The 23,556-nt window shown below is 42.8% G+C and overlaps 1 protein-coding gene across 1 annotated transcript in view; it reads left to right on the plus strand.

The window, feature by feature from the left end:
• Positions 1–1,923: 1,923 nt before the first annotated feature.
• Positions 1,924–23,556, plus strand: part of LOC145517095 (uncharacterized) — a 31,605-nt gene continuing 9,972 nt past the window's right edge. Inside the window, exons 1-3 of the mRNA XM_081519352.1 lie at positions 1,924–1,993; positions 2,089–2,142; positions 2,729–2,990. Coding sequence (XP_081375478.1) covers positions 1,924–1,993; positions 2,089–2,142; positions 2,729–2,990 — 386 coding nt within the window. The remainder of the gene's footprint in view (positions 1,994–2,088; positions 2,143–2,728; positions 2,991–23,556) is intronic.

Genomic DNA, 23,556 nt, shown 5'->3' on the forward strand with positions numbered 1-23,556 from the left:
TCCGTTTTATTTTTTTAAAATGAACTGAGAAAAGCTTCGTATTTCCTTATTTTTCTGAATTATTTTTGACCACACCCCATGGCATGCAAAACTTCCCCGATGAGGGATCGAATCCATTTCTCCTGCATTGAAAGCCTGGAGTACCAACCACTGGGCCACCAGGGAAAGTCCATTTTAAATCCATTTATTAATTGAGGGGCTGGTCGAGCCTGAAAGGTTACAGCAGCTCCCCTCACCCCTCTCCAAACTGCACATGAGTTTAGGAGAAAACTAATTTACAAAATGGAAAAATGATTTGCACAGTAGACAAAACTCTCTGGACTTGTGACATATACACCGTGACTACAGAAAAGGATGGACTTTGGTGGCTTTGCATTCATTTAATGGGTAACTATGATTCTAAATTCACATTTCTCGGGGTGCTAATGAGGGTAACTGTTCTCCTACATTTAACAGTCATTTGGGCGCTTTTTCTGTCCCTTGTCCACTTTTCTCTTCAATTGTTCGTCTTTCTGCTCTTAAGTTACATGTACTTTTTTTATGTTCCTTAAAAAAACTTTTACTTATTTGGCTGCGCTGGGTATTAGTTGCGGAATGTGGGATCTAGTTCGCTGACCAGGGATTGAAGCCGGGGCCCCCACACTGGGAGCGTGGGGTCAGCCACCAGATCACTACGGAAGCTCCTGTACGTCCTTAATATTGAACTCATCCTGTTAGATACGACGCAGATATCTCCTTAGTCTATAAATTCACTTTTAACTTTATTTACAATATTTTATAATCCTAATTTAAATATTATATTGATCAAAATTTTTAACAAACATTATAGTGTTTGTATATTTTCTTTAACAAATCCTTTCTATATTTAAGTTACAAAAACATTTTCCTATGTTGTCTTTGGAAAATTGGGGAGTCTTTTGTTTTAAAAATTATAACAGTCATCTTGTTATATGATGCTGAATAGTGACCTACTTTTATTTTTGCTGGGAAGTCAGACAAATTTTCCAACAGCATTTCACCAGACAGACTATTGTCATGTAATAATTTGAACACCACCTCTGTTCTGTGCAATTTGTCACATATTCTTGGATCTGTTTTGCATTTCTATATAATGTTCTGTTGATCTTGTCAATACTTAACTGATGTAGCACTGTATTAATCACTTTATCTTTACCAAAACAATGGCTTTATTATGGTAGGACTTCTTTCTGTTTTTCTCCAGAAGAATTATCTCAACTATCATTGGAAATTCTGTAATCCATATTAATTTTTAAATGACTTTGTTAAGTTTTGTGAAAACACTGTTAAAATGTCACTGGAGTTACAATGAAATTGTACATTAGCTTGAAGTGAAATTAGCTTGACAAAGTGACAAACACACTAATCTTCCAATTTAGCTCTTATATATCTTTCAATAAACTTTAAAATTTTCTTCACAAGGCCTTAAGAATATTACTCAGATTGATTCCTTGGTATTTTGCAATTCGTCGTCATTCTGCCTCGTGACTGACTCTCCACGTCCCTCTCTGGGACCGGCTGTCCTCGGCGTGTGAGCGCCACTGGCTTGTGCATGTTGATTCTTTAACGGTCTGACTGGCAGGTTTCTAGGATTGCGCCTGATCTATAAATAATGATGATGTATCTCTTTACGTTAAAGACGCTTTTTGTTTCTTTCCCCTTATTGTATCAGCTGTGATCACCAACAGACTGAACAGTGGCGGTAACAGCAGGCATCGCCCTCCTGTCTCTAATTCTAATTGGATGCTTCTAATTTTAGACCAGGGCTTCCCAGGTGGCTCTGGTAGTAAAGCACCGACCTGCCAATGCAGGAGACACAGAGACGCAGGTTCGATCCCTGGGTTGGCAAGATCTCTTGGGGTAGGAAATGGCAACCCACTCCCGTATTCTTGCTTGGGAAATTCCATGGATAGAGGCGGCGGGCGGGCTACCGTCAGTGAGGCCGCCGAGCTGGACACGACGAGCAAGCACACACGTACGCTGACGGCAGGTCACATCAGCAGGTACTGCGGCTCATCGGTGTCGCTGTGGGATACACGCTGCCTGGTGACGCCGAACCCTGACGCTGAGCGGCGCCGCGCGGGCCCCTCCCGGGCACTCACCCTTCCGGGTCCCTGGTGCTTGGTCAGCAGGAACCAGATCTCCTCCCTCCTCCCTGACCCTCCCTGAGTCCCGGAGGGCCCGTGCGAACAGGCGCTCAGGGAACAACACCGCGGGGATAACGGGGTCCTGGTCCCCCTCAGGGAACACACACCGCGGGGATAACGGGGTCCTGGTCCCCCTCCGGGAACAACACCGCGGGGATAACGGGGTCCTGGTCCCCCTCCGGGAACAACACCGCGGGGATAACGGGGTCCTGGTCCCCCTCCGGGAACACACACCGCGGGGATAACGGGGTCCTGGTCCCCCTCAGGGAACAACACCGCGGGGATAACGGGGTCCTGGTCCCCCTCCGGGAACACACACCGCGGGGATAACGGGGTCCTGGTCCCCCTCAGGGAACAACACCGCGGGGATAACGGGGTCCTGGTCCCCCTCTGGGAACACACACCGCGGGGATAACGGGGTCCTGGTCCCCCTCAGGGAACAACACCGCAGGGATAACGGGGTCCTGGTCCCCCTCAGGAAACACACACCGCAGGGAAAACGGGGTCCTGGTCCCCCTCCGGGAACAACACCGCGGGGATAACGGGGTCCGGGTCCCCCTCAGGGAACAACACCGCGGGGATAACGGGGTCCTGGTCCCCCTCCGGGAACAACACCGCGGGGATAACGGGGTCCGGGTCCCCCTCCGGGAACACACACCGCGGGACCGCCGAGCTAGTCAGCAGGCACCACGCCCTACCCGGAGGAGGACAGCAACTTCCGGCCGAGCGCATGCTTCCCGGAGCCGCCCTGCTATGTCGTCACCCTGATCTCAGCCAATCAGAAGACAGCCACGCACCCTGCAGCCCTCACCCCAGGTTTTACCGGTAAAATCTCCTCCTCCAAAACCACTGGGAGCTTGCGGTCTGGGGCATTGAGCCGCCTGTTCCTATGTGGCCCTGGAATAAAGCTTTCTCTGCTCCAAACTCTGACATTTCGTTTTGGCAACAACATGCTTCTTTTATATAACGCTAGACAGAGGGGCCCGGCCAGGTACAGTCCATATGGTCACAAAAAGGCAGACACGACTGGGTGACTAACACAGGCACAGACTTTATTATGTTTCATTTAAACAGCTTGCAACTACATTCACAAATGAGTTGTCTTGAAATGTTTTTTTCCTTTACAATCTTTGTCAGTTTTTGATGTTAACATAGTTTTACATCATTAAAAAAAAAAAGTATCTTAAAGTAAAACTGACTGAAAGGAAAGAAAGTTTGCTCAGTCGTGTCTGACTCTTTGTGATCCTTGGACTGTAGCTTAGCAGGCTCCCCCGTCCATGGAATTTTCCAGGCAAGAATACCAGAGTGGGTTTCCACTTCTCCAAGGGAACTTCCCCACCCAGAGATTGAACCCAAGTCTCCTACACTGCAGGCAGATTCTTTACCATTTGAGCCACTAGGGAAGCTGACTGAACCTTGATTAATTTTCTTTTTACTTGGGGATGGCGGACAAGGAGAGGGAGAAGGAAGGGACAGGAAGCTTGAGCAAGTCAGTGGTTCTCCAGCATTTTGACCTTGTGGACATTTTCCAAAAGAGTTTCCTCAAAGAGTTCTGTTCCTGTTGGTTACATCTATGAATATTTACAATGTTAATTTCAGTAAGAGAATATCATTTACATAATACTAGTTCTCTGGAATTCGTTGAGAGTCCTTTTGTGACCTTACCATAAATAAGTTTATGCAAGTTTACTAAATCCAGGAAAGAATGTATAGTCTCTATTTGTTGGAAAATAGATTTTATGCACATTAATTTAACTTTATAAATTCTGTGGTTCCATTATGTTACATTCTTACAAACACCATTGTCTCTTTTTGTAGTCTTTATCTATATGTTTTGAAAGGTTGTGCTGAATTCTCCCCAAATGTAATCATTTTTATTTTATGGTTCATGAATCTTGCTGAGGTTGTTAAAAGTATTAAAGTGTTGAGAGTTATATATTTTTAGTACGCTGTTTTTTTTCTAACACCAAGTGATGTTCCTCTTTATCTGTTTTATATTTTTGGTTCCTAAGTACTTAACATTTCAGTCTTTTATTTTCAAATTTTCTCTAGCCTTAGATTTTAGGTGTCAGTCTTTTCAAGTGTATATGGCTTAGCTTTTGTTTTAATCCTATCTAAAAACTCTCTTCGTTTTAGTAAATGAATTTAATCAATTTACAGTTATTGTATGACCAAGCAGGACCCTATGGGGTCTTCCTGGAATAGACCCTTCCTTCTTACCATCTGCTTTAACTGCTTTCTGAAGTACATAGAGAATAGTATCTGATGTACGTTTCCTGAGTTGTTCCACAGATGCACAAACCTCCACTAAATGGAAGATGTTAGCTACTTGATGATCATGAGCACATAGCCCCCAGGCCTCCTGGAGCCTAAGGGTTGATAATGATAACTCCTGTGACACCATTTAGTTACCTCACTGTCAACCAGTCAGAGAGCTGTGCACTATCTGGTCACATACCCTGGACCTCCCCTGTCATCTGACCTTTAAACATGCTTTGCCGAAACCCGACTGGGGAGTTCAGGGTTGTGAACAGTAGCTTCCCTGGAGTCCTTGCTTCTTTCCCTGCAGTAAATGCTGCACTTTCTTTCACTACAACTCAAGTGTCAGTAGAGGGGCTTTACTGCACATGGGCGAGCCGACCCACGTTTGGTTCAGCAACAATTATGTGCTGATTTACCCGCCTTGACTCTGTCTCCAAAGCGGTAAAATAACCTTGTCCCCTGTGGTGCGCACAGCTATGCCAGTGGACTGTCTCCTGAGCAAATCTCTTCCCATGCTCCTATCTCTTTTTGTTTAATATCCAAAATTCCTATAACATATTTACCTCTCAATACGATGTTTTTACATGATGCTTATGTAGAATAAAATTTCTGTGTGTATATACACAGAACAACACAATCCTTTTGGCAAAACATTATGTGGGAAATTGCTTGAGCTATGTTCTAAATACACGAAATACTTAGTCACTGCTTGAGGACTCACATGGGCACACAAGCTTCCCGTCCTCCAGTGCAAAGACTGTCCCACTGGAAGACGGGAAGCTCAGCCATTTAGGACCAGACACCCCGGCCCAGGAGGGTTTGAGGCTTGCCCTAAGGGCATTAACCACTCATGGACATGTTTCTATGTGCAAGACGAGCTGTCAGTGTGTGAGGTGCTGTCCTCCCTGCGTGCAGGTGAAAATGGATGGATTGAGGGGGCAGACTGCAGGGCATCGGTGATTCTGTTACAGCCTGAGTCTCACTCCCGGCTGTCCCGTCCCTGCTGTCCACTCATGTATGCACGCTATTCTTCAGTAAAAAACCTTGGCTTAAATATCTTTGTAGGAAATGTATGAACTATTAACAGGGTGTCATTTCAGAAAAAGAATAAAAACGGAGATACCTTACAGTAAGACCGAAACCTTCCCCAACTATTCTGGCTGGAGTTTCAGGATGACCCAACCTGCTTCGGCTTTTGCCTCACCAACAACAGTGTCTCAGAATTCCTGATGTGACATCGATGTTTTGGTGACAGAATGGTGCTGGCCAGACAGTTCAACTCAGGCTTACAAATACAGTTACTCATGTGGTCAGTCACTCGTGTGTTTACTGAGTGTTTGCTGAGCTCCTAGTTGTTTAAGGGCTGTGCGTGGTGCTGGTGGTAAAGGGACGATCAAGCCCCTCCTCAGCCTTCAAGGAGCTCAGAGACCAGGAAGGAGAACAGATACGCGGTCAGTTCAGTATCACAGAGAGGGTCAAGAAAGCAGCAGCATAAGTGAAGTTCCATGAGCATCAGTTTGGTCCACGAGGTCTGGGAAAGACACTGAAGAGACATTCAAAGTAGTCGGATTTTTGTATCTATGTTTTCTTAGGTCAGTATCACAAGGCAATAGATGCAAAAAGCAAAAATAAACAAAATAGGACCTAATCAAATTTACAAGCTTTTTACAGCAAAGGATATCACACAATAAAGGAAGAGGCAACCAACAGAAAAGGAGAAAATACTTGAAACCATGCAATCCACAAGAGCTTAATTCCTAAAATGTATAAACAGCTCACACAACTGAACAACAAAACAGCCCAATCAAAAAACAGGCAGATCTAAACAGATATCTCTCCAAAGAAGACATACAGATGGCCAATAGGCACATGAAAAGATGTTCAAAATTGAAAATTATTAGAGAAATCCAAATCAAAATTACAATGAGGTAACACCTCACACCAGTCAGAATGGCCATCACTAAAAAATTTACAAATAACAAATGCTGGAGGGGGTGTGGAGAAAAGGTAACCCTCCTACATTGTTGGTGGGAATGTAAGGTGGTGCAGCCGCTATGGAAAACAGTACAGAAGTTCCTCAAAAACCTAAAAATAGAAAGAATATATGATCCAGAAACCCCACTCCTGGGGATATACCCAGACAAAACTATAATTCAAAAAGATACATTCGCCCTTATACACATAGCAGCACTATTCACAATAGCCAAGACTTGGAAGCAACTTAAATGTTCATCCACAAATGAATGAATAAAGAAGATGTGGTACATCATATATACAATGGAATATTAGTCAGCCATAAAAAAGGAATGAATAATGCCATTTGCAGCAGCATGGATGGACCTAGAGAAGATCATGCTAAGTGAAGTAAGTCAGACAGAGACACACTGTATGATATCACTTATATGTGGACTCTAAACTGTGACAGAAATGAACTTATCTACAAAACAGAAACAAACTCACAGACACAGAGAACAGACTTGTGGTTGCCAAGGGGGAGGGAGAGTGGGGGGGTGGAATTGGGATTTGGGGATCAGCTGATGCAAACTATTATATATAGACTGGATAAACAAGGTCCTATTGTAGAGCACAGGGAACTATACTCACTATCCTGAGATAAACCATCATGGAAAAGAACATAAAAAACAATTATATATATATATATATATATATATATATATATATATATATTCAATCCATATATATATATATTTGATCATGTGTATATATATATTCAATCAATATATATATATTTGATCATGTATATATATATTCAATCAATATATATATATTTGATCATGTGTATATATATATATTCAATCAATATATATATATTTGATCATGTATATATATATATTCAATCATGTATTCAATATATATACATGATTGAATCACTTGACTGTACAGCAGAAATTAACACAGCATTGTAAATCAACTATACTTCAATAAAATAAATTTTAAAAAATTAAAAAATAAAGCCGAAGTAGGATTTTGATGTGATGAAAAGCAGAGACGAGACAGATGAGAACAGAGGCTTGCGGCTGCACTCTGCGTCCGGTGAAGGGGCGCAGAGTGGAGGGAAGCCAGGCTCCAGGTGGTGGGGGAGGTGTGAGCTGGTGTAGCAGGTAGCGGCACAGGGTAGGGGACCTCCAATCGCGCGTGACTGTGCCGAGAATTGATTCTGTAGATAAAGAATGCAGAAAAGGAGTTTAAGTGAGGACATGACATCCACAAACCAGCGTTTTCGGACACTGAGACTTCAACTGGAGGATGAGCTGGGGTGAGAAGAATGGGGTCAGTGGAGGAGCTTCAGAGGCTTCCAGGGACAGGGCTATGGCTGTGTGTTTAGGAGAGCTGAGGCCTGTTATCTCTATAAATGTTGAAGTTTCATCACTAGAGGCACGGTCACGGCCCCAGGCAGCAGGCGGGCAGGGAGCTATGCCAGCAACATGCACCTTTGTTATACACATAAAGGAAGGAAATCTAAAATATATCTACAGAGGTGAAATGAGGCAAAGAAGCACAATCTAAACACCCCCGTTACAAAATCAAGTAAAACAGCAAAGGAGAAAATGAGCACATAAAATGGAGGTGAATGTGTAAGGAACAGATAAGAGTGTTTTATTGGCTAAACTATTAAATTAACAAAAAAAGACAATCCAGCTCTTGTGGGGAAAAGTCACTCAGTGCACAGCTTTGTTTTACCAAAAGAGGGCGGGTGTAAAAAGTCAGCACAACAGAGCCCAGAGGACACCAAGCACAGGCCCCTTCCCTGGAAGCTCAGAGGTCTGATTTGCATGTGCAAAATATACAGAAGAAATAACAACCAGAAATTTAAAAATTTCCTCGTGAAAAACGGTTAAACTTCCAATAAATCAAGCTGTCTTCCAAGGAGTAAATTTATAAGGCGATGGAGGGACTCTATGGGCAAAGAGGCTACTTAACAAAATCTGTTACCTGTAGGAACACAGACACACACACAAACTGCTTGTATATTCGAGAGATTTACTGAGCACCTTCTAGGGGTGGAGACACAGTGATGAATAAAACATATAAACCCCTGCTCTCAGGAAACAATCATTCTCATCTTTTCAGTCCGTCTGTTTTTCTCTTTCAATTTTTAAAAAGATTTTTTTGATATGGGCCAGTTTTTTTAAGTCTTTACTGAATTTGTTACAATATTGCTTCTGTTCCATGTGTTGGCTTTTTGGCTGTGAGGCGTGTGGGATCTTGGCTCCCCAACCAGGGATGGAACCCACACCCTCTGCATTGGAAGCAGAAGTCTCAACACTGGACCACCAGGAAGTCTCCCAGATGTGCTTTGATGTTGTGAGACAAAAAGCCGGTCTCACTGCTCCTGCTTACCCCCCTCAGCGGTGTCCAAGCATGAATTCTGTGGAGGAAGAAAATCTGCCACCTCAAAACTATAGCACAGATGATTTCCAGCTGCAAATGACCAAGACCCAAAGGACTCAAGAAGAACCTCCAACTCTCGCCTTAGCTGTCTGAAGAATTTAGATAGAGCGTCTCCCCCAGGAGCGCAGCTGTCGTCGGGGATAATCTGCAATGACACGGGCTGGTGTGAAGCTCTAGGTCCTCCTGTCTCTGCCGAACCCCCAAACATTCGTCTACCTCACATTTGCTCTTTTGTCTTCCTGTGCCCTAAATGTGGTCAGAATTTTAAAGATTTTGCATCCTGTAACACTGAAACTACCAAATGATCATCAAGTAACAACAAAAATAAAAAGATTAGACTATATCGAAGTTGAAAACCTCTGTGCATTAGAAGACACATTCAGCAGAGTGAGAAGGCAACCTGCAGAATGCAAAAAAAATTTGCAAATCATGTATCTGAAAATCACCAGGTAAGTAAAGAACACTTACAACTAAATAACAAAAGCAAACAGCCTGCTTAAAAAACTGGTAAAGCACCGTATAGACATTTCCCGAAGGGAAACCAATGGCAGACTGGTGGTCCGGGGCTTAGAATCTGCCTGCCGGTGCCGGGGACACCGGTTCACTCCCTGCTCCAGGAGAATTCCTCAGCTCGGAGCCCGGCTTGCTGCCGCTGGAGAACGTCTGCACGCCACACAGACCCAGCGCAGCCATAAATAAATGACTTTAAGATTCTGTTAAATTAAAGAAGACCAATGGCCAATAAACACACGACAGGTGCTTGATGTCGCTCATTTAGGGGAGAGCAAGTCAAAGTCATCGTTGGATCCACCTCGCACCTCGCATGTTTCAGGAGGGCGGCTACCGAAAAAGGAAAGAGCGAGTGTTGCTGCGGATGTGGGAAATGGGAACTCCGGCGCACCATCAGTGGGAATGCGCAACGCTGCAGCCGCGATGAAACAGCATGGCAGTTCTTTAAAAAATTAAAAAAGAATCAACCATACAACCCAGCAATTCCACTTCTGAGTCTATACCCAAAGAACTGAAAGCAGAGTCTTGAAGAGATATTTGTACACACATGTTCATAGCAGCACTATTCACAGCAGTAACTTAAGAACCTATCAGTGAATGAACCAGTAAAGAAAATGCGCTACACACAAACAACAGAGTTAGGGTTAGTGTTAACAAGCAAGGGAATTCTGACACATGTTACACCGCGGATGGCCCCTGAGTATGTACATTACCTACACGATGCTGAGTGAAATAAGCCTGTCACACAAAGGCAAATATGGCATGATTCTACTCATAAGAGGTGCCTCCTACAAAGCCAAATTCAGAGAAATACAAGGGGCTTCCCTGGTGGCTCAGCTGGTGAAGAGTCCGCCTGCAATGTGGGAGACCTGGGTTCAATCCCTGGGTTGGGAAGATCCCCTGGAGAAGGGGAAGACCACTCACTCAGGCCTGGAGAATTCCAAGGACTGTATTTCTTTGACCAAGTCTAATATCTGCTTATTAAAAATAATGCTGCAGTAAAAAGTGTTAACACCTTAAGCTAGTCTGTGTGCTTCGTATTTGGTTTAACCCTAGACTAGTTATCAAGAGCTAAATGAGTAGGTCATAGGTTATCAACATATTTAAAGCTATTTGCTCATAAGAATTTACCTTTAAATGTATTGAATTAATGTCAGTTGTTTAGGAAATCTGCCAGGACTTATTGGTTATAAGTGGTCTCAAAATTTTAGATAAATGTTTTTCTCAAAGTTTGCCAATATTCTTGAAAGATACTATATTTTGAATTTTAAAATCTGCAGTGAGCCTTTTATACAGAAGAAAAACATTTATAAGATTGTTATTATACATATAGATGAGAATATTTAACATCATTTACAATAATATTTAACATCATGGTACAATATTTAATATATCATGATGTATGTAACATCATTAACAAACATATGAGGATATTTAACATCATATTTAACATCATTTAACATCATTAAATATTTAACATCATTTAATATGTGATGAGATCCACTCAGAATTCATGACCAAAAAATTATCAGTCCCTGTTTCAATTTTGCTACCAGGCAAAGTCTGCTACATCTATCCCCATATTTCTCACTTTGCTCCCAATGCTAGGAAGTTGGGGCCTGTTCTTCACCCAGAGTTTTGCTACAATGTTTCTCTACTTTCCTCTTTTACTGGAGAGGGTAGGGATGGGAGCTACAGAGTAGGAGTCGGGCAAGCAATTTTATATATGGGCAGGGAATTTTATATACTGTATTCTGCATGTGATGTCATTGTCCAGATTCCCTTTTTACCAATAAAGCTGATGCTTGACTTGAAACTTGACTTACATCAAATAGTGATTCTTGGCCTCACTACATAAGTTTTTCTTATAAGTTGCAACAAGACTTTTTGAAAGAGGACAAGTAAATAAACAATCTAAACCAGTAATTTCAATGTCAGAGCGTCACTGTATTTAGTAGTGAGCACCAAAGGCTGGAGGAACGTCAGAGCCAGAGGAAGTCAACTACTCTCCAGGCGCGTCCTGCGACAAGCAAGGTCCAGGGAGGCGACCTCAGTGCCCCGAGGCATACAGCTGGCCCATAGCTACACTGCCATCTTCTGCAGAATAAAGTGGAATCATCACTTACGGCTTACGTTTACTTCCTGGGCAAGGATCTCACTGCCTGTTAGTCTCAGGATCTATTATCTCTTGAGCAAAGAATGAAACCGAGCTTTAAACATATTAATAACATCAGTCTGTACTGAGCGCACTGCAACCATATGAATCACAAACATTCAAACTTCATGTGCAAAACTCATTCTTACTATTTTCCAATAAAAGTTTATTTTACATTATTCACTCTTACCCTAATAAGAGCTCTGTTCTCCAGAATTGTTACCTGCTTTATTCGTTTATATCCTTGAGGGGAAGAAGAACTAATTTAAATTGATACTTGTTACCATTTAACCTACTTCTAGAATTTACCCTAAGGAAATCAATGAGAAATATATGAAATAAGTATGTACAAAAATGTTAATAAGACTATTTATTTTTTAAATGCAGAATATTTTTATAAAAAGAAAATGGGGATTGTGTGAAATGTCCAACAATAAGAAATTATTTAAATGATACATCATTTAAAGGAATTTGGGAAAGCAATTAAAAATCATGATGCAGACCTGTAGTTGCTGCATGGATAAAAGACAATCCCATTAATCTAAACAAACACATACTGTTATACTTTTTCAGTATTATTAATTACCTTGAAGGATATTCTAAAACCGCTTGGAGTTGTCTCTATATGACAGCACAGCAAATGAGTTATATTTTCATATACAGATGTGTTTAAATATATATGTGTGTGTGTAGATATATATGTACAGAGCCTTCTTGCAGTTTTTTTATAAAGAGAAGGCAATATAATCAGTAAAAGGACAACTAAGCTATTTCTATCTAGAAAAATTAACTATTTAAATATCTGCAAAATTAACTTACCATAATATCAAATTATAATGAGCCCGGCTTAAAAATCCCCAGCAGTAATCATAGATTTATTTTTACAAATATTTATGATAGCTTATGATCCAGAGGCTTCCCTGGTGGCTCAACTGTTAAAGAATCCTTCCACAACGCGGGAGATCTGGGTACAATCCCTGGGTTGGGAAGATTCCCTAGAGAAGAGAATGGCTACCCACTCCAGTATTCTTGCCTGGAGAATTCCATGGACTATATAGTCCATGGGGTCACAGAGTTGGACATGACTGAGCGACTTTCCTTTATGATCCAGTGAGATGTTTTCCGTATTTTCTCTGATTTTTATCTTGCTTTCCTTGCCTTTGTGACCTGTGGTAGAAAGAATACTACTCCCCACTCCAAGACACCCATATCTTAATACGTAGAAGCTGGAAAGATGTATATCACGTGGCAGAAGCGAACTAAGATTGCAGATAAATGAGCGTGCTAACCCCAATACGGGCTTCCCAAGCAGTGCTAGTCTCCAGTGCAGGAGACATAAGAGACACAGGTTCGATCCCTGGGTTGGGAAGATCCCCTGGAGGAGGGCCTGGAAACCCACTCCAATATTCTTGCCTGGAGAATCCCATGGACAGAGGAGCCTGGCAGGCTACAGTCCATGGGGTCCCAAAGAGGCAGACATGACTGAAGCTACGTATCACGCAAATCCTAATACAGTGAAATTACCCTGGATCACTCAGGGGGCCCCGTGTGCTTACAAGGGCCTCTTAAGTGTGGAAGAGAAAGGCAGAAGGTCAGCGCAGGGGGAGGCACATTCAGAAGACTGGATCAGCCACCATGACTTTACAGATGAGGGGGCGCAAGCCCAGGACGCAGACAGCCTCCAGGAGCTGGAGAGGCAAGCCAAGGATAGATATTCCCCTGGAGCCTCTGAAAGGAACGCAGCTCTGCCTGAAGCTTCGTATTAGCCTAGCAAGACCCACTGCACACTTCTAATTTCAAGCACTGTAAGGAATTAGGCAAATTTGTATTGTTTTCAGATACCAATTTGCTAGTAATTTGAAACTTACACAGGCCTTAATATTTTCATATCGCTTTGAAGTTAAGTGTAAAGGTTTTCTTCCTCTTTTAAAATTAATTAAAACAAATACTAATATATTATTGTCATAAATATAAAACACGTCCTTGGATCAAGAAGCTACCCTTAATCTTAACACATGTCATTTTACCCAGAAATCTACAGCCACACACACATACACACAGACACTCACACCTCTGATTCATTCCTTTATCACTCATTTACCTTTTGAACAAAGTTTTATGTTAGCTTAAACATTTGTGTTCATTCCCGGGATCCGGATCTCCAGCAGAATAAATTAAGCGGGCACACTTCTCTCAGCTCCCCTCCAGGCCTCTACCATTTTCCCAGTTCTTGCTTACTAAGCCTGGCCAGAGAAGGAGACCCTGACCCAGATTCTCACTCACTCAAAACTCAAGGTCATTTGGGGAATTCGGGTGCATCTCCTTCTGCAACCACAAGGGGGTGCAGCACCCACGGAGTAGAGCCTGGTCTGAAGGCTGGAGCCGGCACCAGTGCAGCTTAGATGCCTGAATTCCCGAATTCCCGCTGGAACCTTGGGCTCCAACACAACACCATTCACGCAGGTCCACCACGCTGGATGGTCGCCCATGTACCATCCCAGCTTTGGCCACAGCCTCCTGCAGAATTCTTGGTGAGAGTGAGCTAAATAGTCACGCTTCCACAGATCCAGAGTCCACATGGACCTTCCTTTTTTCCCAGTCTTCTTTCAGATCTTACGTAGTCAAAACAGCAGGTAAAAGAGCCTTCCTGAACAGCAACTTCCCGGCCACCTCTAAGTGTAGGGCTTCTTAGTGCTTCCAAGATTCTCCACCATCCAGAACCCCCTGACTTCCTGCAGGTAGGGACATTCAGGCCCCTCTCCCTAGCGCAAAGGAAAGCAAATGGACAAATAAAAGCAAAAGGTGAAGCTTCAGCATGCATCCCATGTACACCTAATAACCAGGATGCGTATGTTGTTTTTGCCAACTACAAATTGGCACTTGCCAAGAGCACTGCCAGCAACTGAACAACAAGCATATTTGCCACCTGCCTCTGTGGAGTTTAAACTGCCCCGCTGCAGCTGCTGACCTTCAGCACTCCAAGAGGGAGTTCAGGGTGGAGTGAGGCACTCTGTGCTCCAGGGAATTTGCTGGGATAGGTCTTTAGATCATTGGATATTTTCAGGAATTGATTTCATGATCCCAATCCTTCAGTTCAGTCGCTCAGTCGCGTCCGACTCTTTGTGACCCCATGGACTGCAGCACGCCAGGCTTCCCTGTCCATCACCAACTCCCAGAGTTTACTCAGACTCATGTCCATTGAGTCAGTGATGCCATTCAACCATCTCATCCTCTGTCGGCCCCTTCTCCTCCTGCCTTCAATCTTTCCCAGCATCAGGGTATTTTCCAATGAGTCAGCTCTTCACATCAGGTGGCCAAAGTATTGGAGCTTCAGCTTCAGCATCAGTCCTTCCAATGAATATTTAGGACTGATCTCCTTTAGTATGGACTGGTTGGACCTCCTTGCAGTCCAAGGGACTCTCAAGAATCTTCTCCAACACCACAGTACAAAAGCATCAATTCTTCGGCGCTCAGCTTTCTTTATAGTCCAACTCTCACATCCATACATGACTACTGGGAAAACCATAGCTTTGACTACATGGACCTTTGATGACAAAGTAATGTCTTTGTTTTTTAAAATGCTGTCTAGGTTGGTCATAGCTTTTCTTCCAAGAAGCAAGCATCTCTTAATTTCATGACTGCAGTCACTATCTGCAGTGATTGTGGAGTTCCGCCCCCCCACCAAAAAAATAAAGATCTCAATCTTTGCATCTCTTCTTAGCTGGAAAAGCACTAAATCCCTTCATGGTGACGTCACCTCCTCCTGACTAGCAGAGAACCTTTTGTAAAGTAAGCACTTGAGGTAAAGTGAAAAGTCGCTCAGTCATATCCGACTGTTTGTGACCCCATGGAATTCTCCAGGCCAGAATACTGGAGTGGGTAGCCTTTCTCTTCTCCAAGAAATCTTCCCAACCCAGGGATCGAACCCAGGTCTCCCACATTTCGGGTGGATTCTTTACCAGCTGAGCCACAAGGGAAGCCCTAAGTAAGCACTTGATTGCTCTGAATTCCGCCTTCCCCAGAATCTCATATGGTGACCTTCCCCCACTACCTCTTTGGAGCCATCTCTCACAACTAACCGAGGTGCTGCCTCCTGGGCTGCAGTCCTCATTTTGCCCCAAATAAAACTTAACTCAACCCCTCTCAAGTTGTGCATCTTTTTTAGTCAACATTTTAAAAGACAATTCATGTAACCCCATTTGCCTAGTTTGTTCTATTATTTCAAAGCAATTGTATGTGTTACCTTTTTCTTTTAATGGAAAAATTTTATTTTCTCATTCTGCTGGTATATAAGGCCAAAGAATTTTCACCAACAAGGCAATGCTTCCTGTCTTTACTTACCCTGTTCATGAAAAAAAAGAGTGTGTAATAATTGAGACTTTAAATATTTTCTTTTCTCTTTCCCCCACATTGTCCTTGGAAACTGTGGACAAAGAATGCCTGCCTTTTCAGTAAACAAAGCCATCATCCTACACAGCTGCCCAGAGGGGATTCAGAATAGAGAAAAACAGGATACTGGCTTTAGATAGCTAAGTTAGTGAAAGTCGCTCAGTTGTGTCCAACTCTTTGTGACCCCATGGACTGTATAGTCCACAGAATTCTCCAGGCCAGAATACTGGAGTGGGGAGCATTTCCCTTCTCCAGGGGATCTTCCAAACCCAGGGATCAAACCCAGGTCTCCTGCATTGCAGGTGGATTGGATTCTTTACCAGCTGAGATAGCTAAGGTGCATATCAAAAGAGTGATTTCAATGAAAGGAGATTCTTGCATCTTCTCATACAGAGAAAAGTCTTAAAGTCATTAACATGAGATTCTGGGTTTGTTATATAATTACCAGTAAGCTTTTGATGTTCAACTAGCTGAGTGTTTTTAAATTGTTTTTCTTTTTTTGCAATAAACCTTATATCTTCTGTGCTTTCCTTCCTTTAGTTCTTCTGGGCAGTCCCCCAGAGCTATCTGAGAGGCATTATCCCAGGATCGGGTTCTCAGCAAGTTCAGTGAAAAAACATGAGTCTCTACTTCTAGGTTGTGGATTTTTTTTTCAGTCCACAAAACCCACATTGTAAGTAAATTTTCTTTAAAATTGTCAAGCTTAATTTTGAAAAGCCAGACACATTCTAAAAATGTAGAATATATAGGCCAAAGATTTATTTAGTCACACAAGAGAGAACACGCAGGATGATAAAGCTGGATAAGACAGCATTTGAGAAACAAATGAATGTGGTCTGCCTGAGAAAATCTGCTGAAATGGGTTTGCTAGGTTAGAGAAAGGATGGGCCAGGGCGATGACCCTGCAACCACTGTGTTTCTCTGCTCATTTGCATCTGAAGCAGAAATTTGTGTCTCTGGGGGATACAACTCTGCAAGTTAACAAGTAACTTCAGGGAGTCTGGGCTGGCCATGATCAACAGTAGACAGCAAAACAAAGCTACATTTCCCTAGAAAACTAAATAATCTTTGGATGGGGTTGTTAAACAAGGCCCTGAGAATATACGCCTTCTTCCTTTGTTTTGTTTCCAAGTTTCTGGTGATTTTTCTTTCCACAATTAGGTGGGGACTCTCCTTCCATCCACTTCACTGATTCCCCAGGCAGCACTGTCTCCTGATTAATGTTTTGAGTTACTACATCTTTGATCTGCCTTTCTGTTAATCGAATACTCATTCACCTAACTCATTCATCTGTTGAGTTCAGTCGCTCAGTCGTGTCCGACTCTTTGCGACCCCATGGACTGCAGCACGCCAGGCCTCCCTGTCCATCACCAACTCCTGGAGTTTACTCAAACTCATGTCCATTGAGTCAGTGATGCCATCCAACCATCTCATCCTCTGTCGTTCCCTTCTCCTCCTGCCTTCAGTCTTTCCCAGCATCAGGGTCTTTTCCAATGAGTCATTTCTTCACATCAGGTGGCCAAAGTCTAACCCTAACTCTGACCCTAACCCTAACCCTACATTCTTGATAGATTTCAACAACAGTTCACATGTCCCAAAGTGCCTTGACAACAATAGTTTCCTTTTTCGTTAATATGTAAAGAATATTAAAGGAGATATTAAAGAGATTTAAAGAATATTAAAGGGATAATTCAAGAAAAATTCAAAAATTATTACTCAGTAATTAGATTTCATATGAAAGTAAAATGGTTATTGTTATTATTATTATAATTACTCATTTGATCATCACTAAAACCTTAGCTGATAGATTTGTTACAGATCAGGAGACTGAGGCTCAGAGGTCATTTCCTTATGTCACGTGAGCAGAAGACTTTCATGGCCTCTGCATTTTCTGCTGGCTTAACTGCCTTCGGCTATTATTTTTAAAACATTAGGATTGAAGTTTTCCATTTAAACTTTAGGTTTATCTTGTCTGTAGTTTCAATCTGTCATTTTTAAAAGAAAGTGAAGAAATCATTCAAAATCATTTGCTTACGTAAAGTATTTAACAGCTAAAGAAAGAATTCGATTTCTCCAAGCTTTGAGGATGACTAAGGATTTATACACACTGACTGCCAACATTAGAACACATGAATGAGAGAAGAGACTGTGGACTCGGCAGGAGAAGGTCCGCTGAGGATGCCGTGAGTCACGAGCTGGATGACTCTCAGGGACAGGTCAGCACGATGCAAATACTCCCAGAGCAGGATGCTCCTCCCAGCGCCGCCCACCTCCTTCCGGTGCCCAAACGTTAAGGGCTCCCTCCGTGCACGCTCTTCCCTGGACCCGGCTCCCTCCCCTCCACCTTCTGTCCCCCCACTGCCCGACCGGCTTAGAGGGGCTTCTTCTGGAAACGCGCCTCCGCCCCAGGTCCCGGCTGGGTGTTGACACGCTCTCTCCTCCCATCAGAGTATCTCTCTCCCTCCGCGGTCCGCTCACTCGCCCCCCCCGGCGTTAAACTAAGCTGTCCATACAGCACCTATGGCATCACTTACCTGTGGAATCTAAAATATGACACAAGTGAAGTTATTTACAAAACGGAAACAGACTTACAGACATAGAGAGCAATCTCATGGTTACCAAAGGGTAAAGGTGGGGGGGGTGAATAAGGAGTTTGGGATTAACAGATATACACTCTTATCCATTAATATATAAACTAGGACCTACTATATATAGCACAAGGAACTATATTCAATATCTTGTGATAAGCTACAACGGAAAAAATCTGAAAATGAAAAAAATGGAAATCAGTCCTGAATATTCATTGGAAGGACTGATGCTGACGCTGAAGTTCCAATACTTTGGCCATGTGATGTGAAGAACTAACTCATTGGAAAAGACCCTGAAGCTGGGAAAGATTGAAGGCGGGAGAAGAAGGGGACGACAGAGGATGAGATAGTTGGATGGCATCACTGACGCAATGGACATGAGTTTGATCAAATTCAGGGAGTTGGTGATGGACAGGGCAGCCTGGCATGCTGCGGTCCATGGGGTCGCAAAGAGTTGGACACGACTGAGCAACTGAACTGATATATGCAGTTATCACTTTGCTATACACAAGAAACTAACACAACAATGTAAATCATCTATATGTCAATGAATTCATTAATTAAGCTTTCTAACAGAAAGGATCACAGATACCTGTATCCCTACCACTTGAGTCAGTCACTCGTATTACACAGAAGTTACTGAATACATATTTGTTGAAGGAACGTTAACCTCCCAAAGGGCATCTCTCCATCTTGTTACGTCTAGTCAAAGTCTACTGACCACTGAATACTTCAAAAGCAATATATATGGCATTTAAATGAGACGGTCCCTGCTCAAAGGAGTTGAAGCATTAGCATGTATACATGAAAGACAATGACAGCAATAAATCATGTTTACTAGCAGGAGGACAGTGCATCATGTAGACACTCAGTATTGTATGTGGATAAAAATGGGAGCGCTTTATGAGAAACAGGAAAGTTTGAGGCATCGTTTCACAATAGCCCTAAATCACCAGAATTCAAAACGATAAACTCCAACAACAGACTCCTCAGATCACAGGAAGTCCCCCTCCAACCTGACCTCCGCAGGCGCTGCTGCAGCGCACGGAGCACGTTTCACGGGGACGACATGGAGACCGTTCTGTTTACAGTCACCGTTTGGCGTTGTTTCCACAGAGCCTTTGTTGCTGAACTTAAAGGGCTGCCTTCTCAGCACACAGCCTTGTTTGTCAGGTCATTATTTTTACAAGCGCAAGCCTGCCCGTGTACTGTCTGTGCTACCCGCTTTTTAGTTCCAAACATCCTTGCCAGGAAGGCCCCGGGTCTCCAGAACTCCCAGTTCACCTCCGTGCCATGAAACTGCTTTGAAACAAATTATTCCTGCCATGGCGAGCACTGGAAGAAGCATATAGTATATTTGATTCAGGTAGAGGTTTCATTATTTTGGCAGTAGGTCTGACTAAATACATTTATTATTATAGTTTCGAAACTAATTTTAGAATCCAAAAGAAAAAAAGCTGGCTTGAGAGCCATTTCTTACTCCACAGCTCTGGATAAAACCATCACTTCAGAAAACTGTTTTGTGGACGTCTCTGGTGGTGCAGTGGGTAAGAATCCACTTGCCAATGCGGGGAACATGGGTTTGATTCCCGGTCCAGGAAGATGCCATATGCCGCGCAGAGCAACTAAGCCCACGAGCCGCAACTACTGAGCCCACACCCCCGAGCCTGTGCTCCAAACAGGAGGAGCCACAACGGGAAGCTTGCGCAGCGCAGTGAAGACCAGCCCTGCCCGCTGCAGCCAGAGAAGCTCGAGCAAAGCAATGAAGACCCAGAGCAGCCAAAATAAATAAACACAAATTATGACAAAAGAAAACAGTGTTTTGTTTCCTAGTGATACAGTCGCACTATGTCGAAGTGTCCATGTGAATTTTTGCTTGTGAATATGTATGCAACTATTAAGTTATTAAGTTATACACACACACCCCATGTACATATATTTTCTATCTGTGTGCCTCCTTCCTTATGCGCCATCTCATCTGGATGCCCCAGGATGCTGTTTTGCAACGTCATAGTATAAATATACACATCATCCTTGAACCATGAATTATATTGCCAAAGTAAGGGAATATAAACTCCAATCTTAGAATATTTCCATCAAAAAGAGCTAGAAAAAAAAAAAAAACTGTTTATCACCTAAGCACAGGTTTGCTCTTCAGAAACATGGAACACCCCAACTGCAAATATTGATGTGAGCTCATAACACATATTTGTCCTTTTTCTTAATTTCTTCTCTTCTACCTATAGACCATTTGGAGCTGTTTAAGGAGCATCAAACTTGTTAGGTCATCATTTAAAACATTCTGTCCCTGACTGGAGTAGTTTATAAATTTGCTTTACGATAAAATATGAATTTGAGGAAACCCTCTGGTACATCAGAATCTATAGGAGAGAGGTCTTCAGAAATAGCATTTTAGATAAAGGTCTGATGTCAGTACTTCTCAAACTTTAATACACAGACTAATCACCTGGGGAACTTGTTAACATGCAGATTCTGATTCAGCAGATCTGTGATCTAGCAAGCACCCAGGGGATACTGACCCACTGGTGAAAGAACCACACTTTCTTTCTGAAAGAACCACAACCAGCAAGTTGTCAAGAGACTGACAAGGTGCTGACTGTCACCATCAGGCCTGATAGGAGGTGCTGGTCTAGTTGTCAGTCTCTAAAGCGTCAGACGTTAGCTGGCTTAGATGCCGTGAGGTCAAAGTATAGGTTGTTGTTGTTCAGTCCCCGAGTTGTGTCTGACCGTCTGTGACCCCATGGACTGCAGCACAGCAGGCCTCCCTGTCCTTCACCATCCCCCGGAGTTTGCTAAAACTCATGCCTATTGAGTCAATGATGCCATCCAACCATCTCACCCTCTGTCATCCCCTTCTCCTCCTGCCCTCAATCTTTCCCAGCATCAGGGTCTTTTCCAATGAGTCAGCTCTTCGCATCAGGTGGCCAAAGTATTGGAGCTTCGGCTTCAGCATCAGTCCTTCCAATGAACACCCAGGACTGATCTCCTTTAGGATGGACTGGTTGGATCTCCTTGCAGTCCAAGGGACTCCCAAGAGTCTTCTCCAACACGACAGTTCAAAAGCATCGATTCTTTGGCACTCAGCCTTCTTTATAGTCCAACTCTCACATCCATACATGACCACTGGAAAAATCATAGCTTTGACTAGATGGACCTTTGTTGGCAAAGTGATGTCTCTGCTTTTATAAGAGTATAGTATAATAGTATATAAAGTAGAGGAATTGGTTTTAAAAAAAAATAGACTGAGGACGAAGAACTGTCTTAATGTGCTATGTTGCTGCCCCAAACACTCAGGCCATCAGGACAGAACTGAATATAATCCGACCAGTGTTTCTTAATTCAATAGTCTTCTATAACTTAACTTCTATAGTTTATGTAGTATTCGAATTTTTTTACTGTTTTGTTGATCGTTGGATTTTGTAGTTCTTTTTGTTTAATTCCAAAAAGATACTTTTATCTCCTAGTTTCCTTCAGTCCACCTATATTGAGTAAAGTAAGTCCCCTACATACGAATGAGTTCTGTTCCAGGAGCATGTCCAATTTGTCCATAAGCCCAACAAATGTACCCTAGGTGCCCATCTAACATAGTTGGCTATATAATACTGTACTGTAATAGGCTTATAGCACTTTTGACACAAATAATACATAGAAAATGAACAAAAACTAAAAATAACCAAACAGTTTAATCTTACAGTACAGCACCCTGAAAAGCCCCGTAGTCCAGGACAACAGCTGGCACCCAGGGGCTGGCCTCGGGTGAACAGGCAGGCAGGCCCTGACTGGGGGGAGCGGGGGAGACGGCGGGGCCGAGGGGCCGGCGGCGCAGACCGAGGCCCGCCCGCAGCAGCGCCCGTACTGAGGTCGATGGCGCGGGCTCTGGTTCCTGCTGGAACCGGATGCACGTTCGCATCTTTGCAAGTTCCCGACTTGAAGGTTTGTGACAGGTAACTTACTGTACATACCACGTGGAAAGTCCTAGACTAGACAGTATCAGGAGTCACAGCAATAAACAAGGCGCAATCCTTACCCTTCAAAGCAAATGCAATCTAGCTGGAGAAACAGGATATGAACTGGAATACCTTCACGCAAGCTCAGATGTTACATCATTGCAACAGAAACCTGAGTGCTATGGTTCTGAGAATTCAGAAGAAACAGAAATGGTTTCTGATTGCAGTGTGAGGGCAGGACACAAGATCTGAACCCAGGACTCTCTGACTGTCCTTGCCACAGCATAGACAACAACACCGCCCAGTTATCACAGCCACAGGACCCTGACCTTGGCCACAGGCAAGTGGGGTGCTGCCAAGGTTTTGTTTAAGCCTCACAACCATGGGCCCAGTTGTGAGTTTAGGAAATAAACCGCGAGTTTCTTCCCAAGACTAACCAGAGAGTGTTTCAGGGACCCAGAGGGAATCACTGTTGAGTGAAAGGAATTTTAGAATGGTCACTTAATACATATTTCTCCCCTATATAATCTTCATCAGTTGACACCATCCTTCTAAGAAGTATAATTTTTAATTATATATCTTATAATACTAAATACTTCAGTTTGCTTAGTCTTTTTAGCAAATTGATATGATGCAAAGTTGTCACACATGTAGGTACTATAGTCACTTCGTATTGCTCTATTGAACTATGGCATTATTTTTGATTCTGTAACAAAAGACTATGAGAGAATAACATACGGTTATTTCTAGAATAATTCAACATATGTAAAACAAACAAATCTGTTTTGTGCAAACCATTTTGACTCATAATTTTACTTTCACGAGAAGCCTTGAAAATAGTTTCTCAGTTCAAAGGAAGCTATTCTGGCAAAGAGAGATTATGAAACAATTTACCAGTTTTATGACTTGTAGAAAAAAAAAGTTACTGCTACTCTGTATTGTGCATCTAAAGCTGCATAATTCTAGAAGTGGACCTTTAACAGCCATATGAATTATAGAATGGCACGCTTTTGTGCGTGAAGCAACCTATATTTATGGAAGCAAAACAGATGCAAAGTTTTTATTGCAGAAGGGCCAGATGTCAACACATCTCAGCAACAAGACGA

Source organism: Giraffa tippelskirchi, chromosome 8, assembly GCF_054371585.1.
Source record: "Giraffa tippelskirchi isolate mGirTip1 chromosome 8, T2T-mGirTip1v1.2.pri, whole genome shotgun sequence".
NCBI classification, from domain to species: Eukaryota; Metazoa; Chordata; class Mammalia; order Artiodactyla; family Giraffidae; genus Giraffa; species Giraffa tippelskirchi.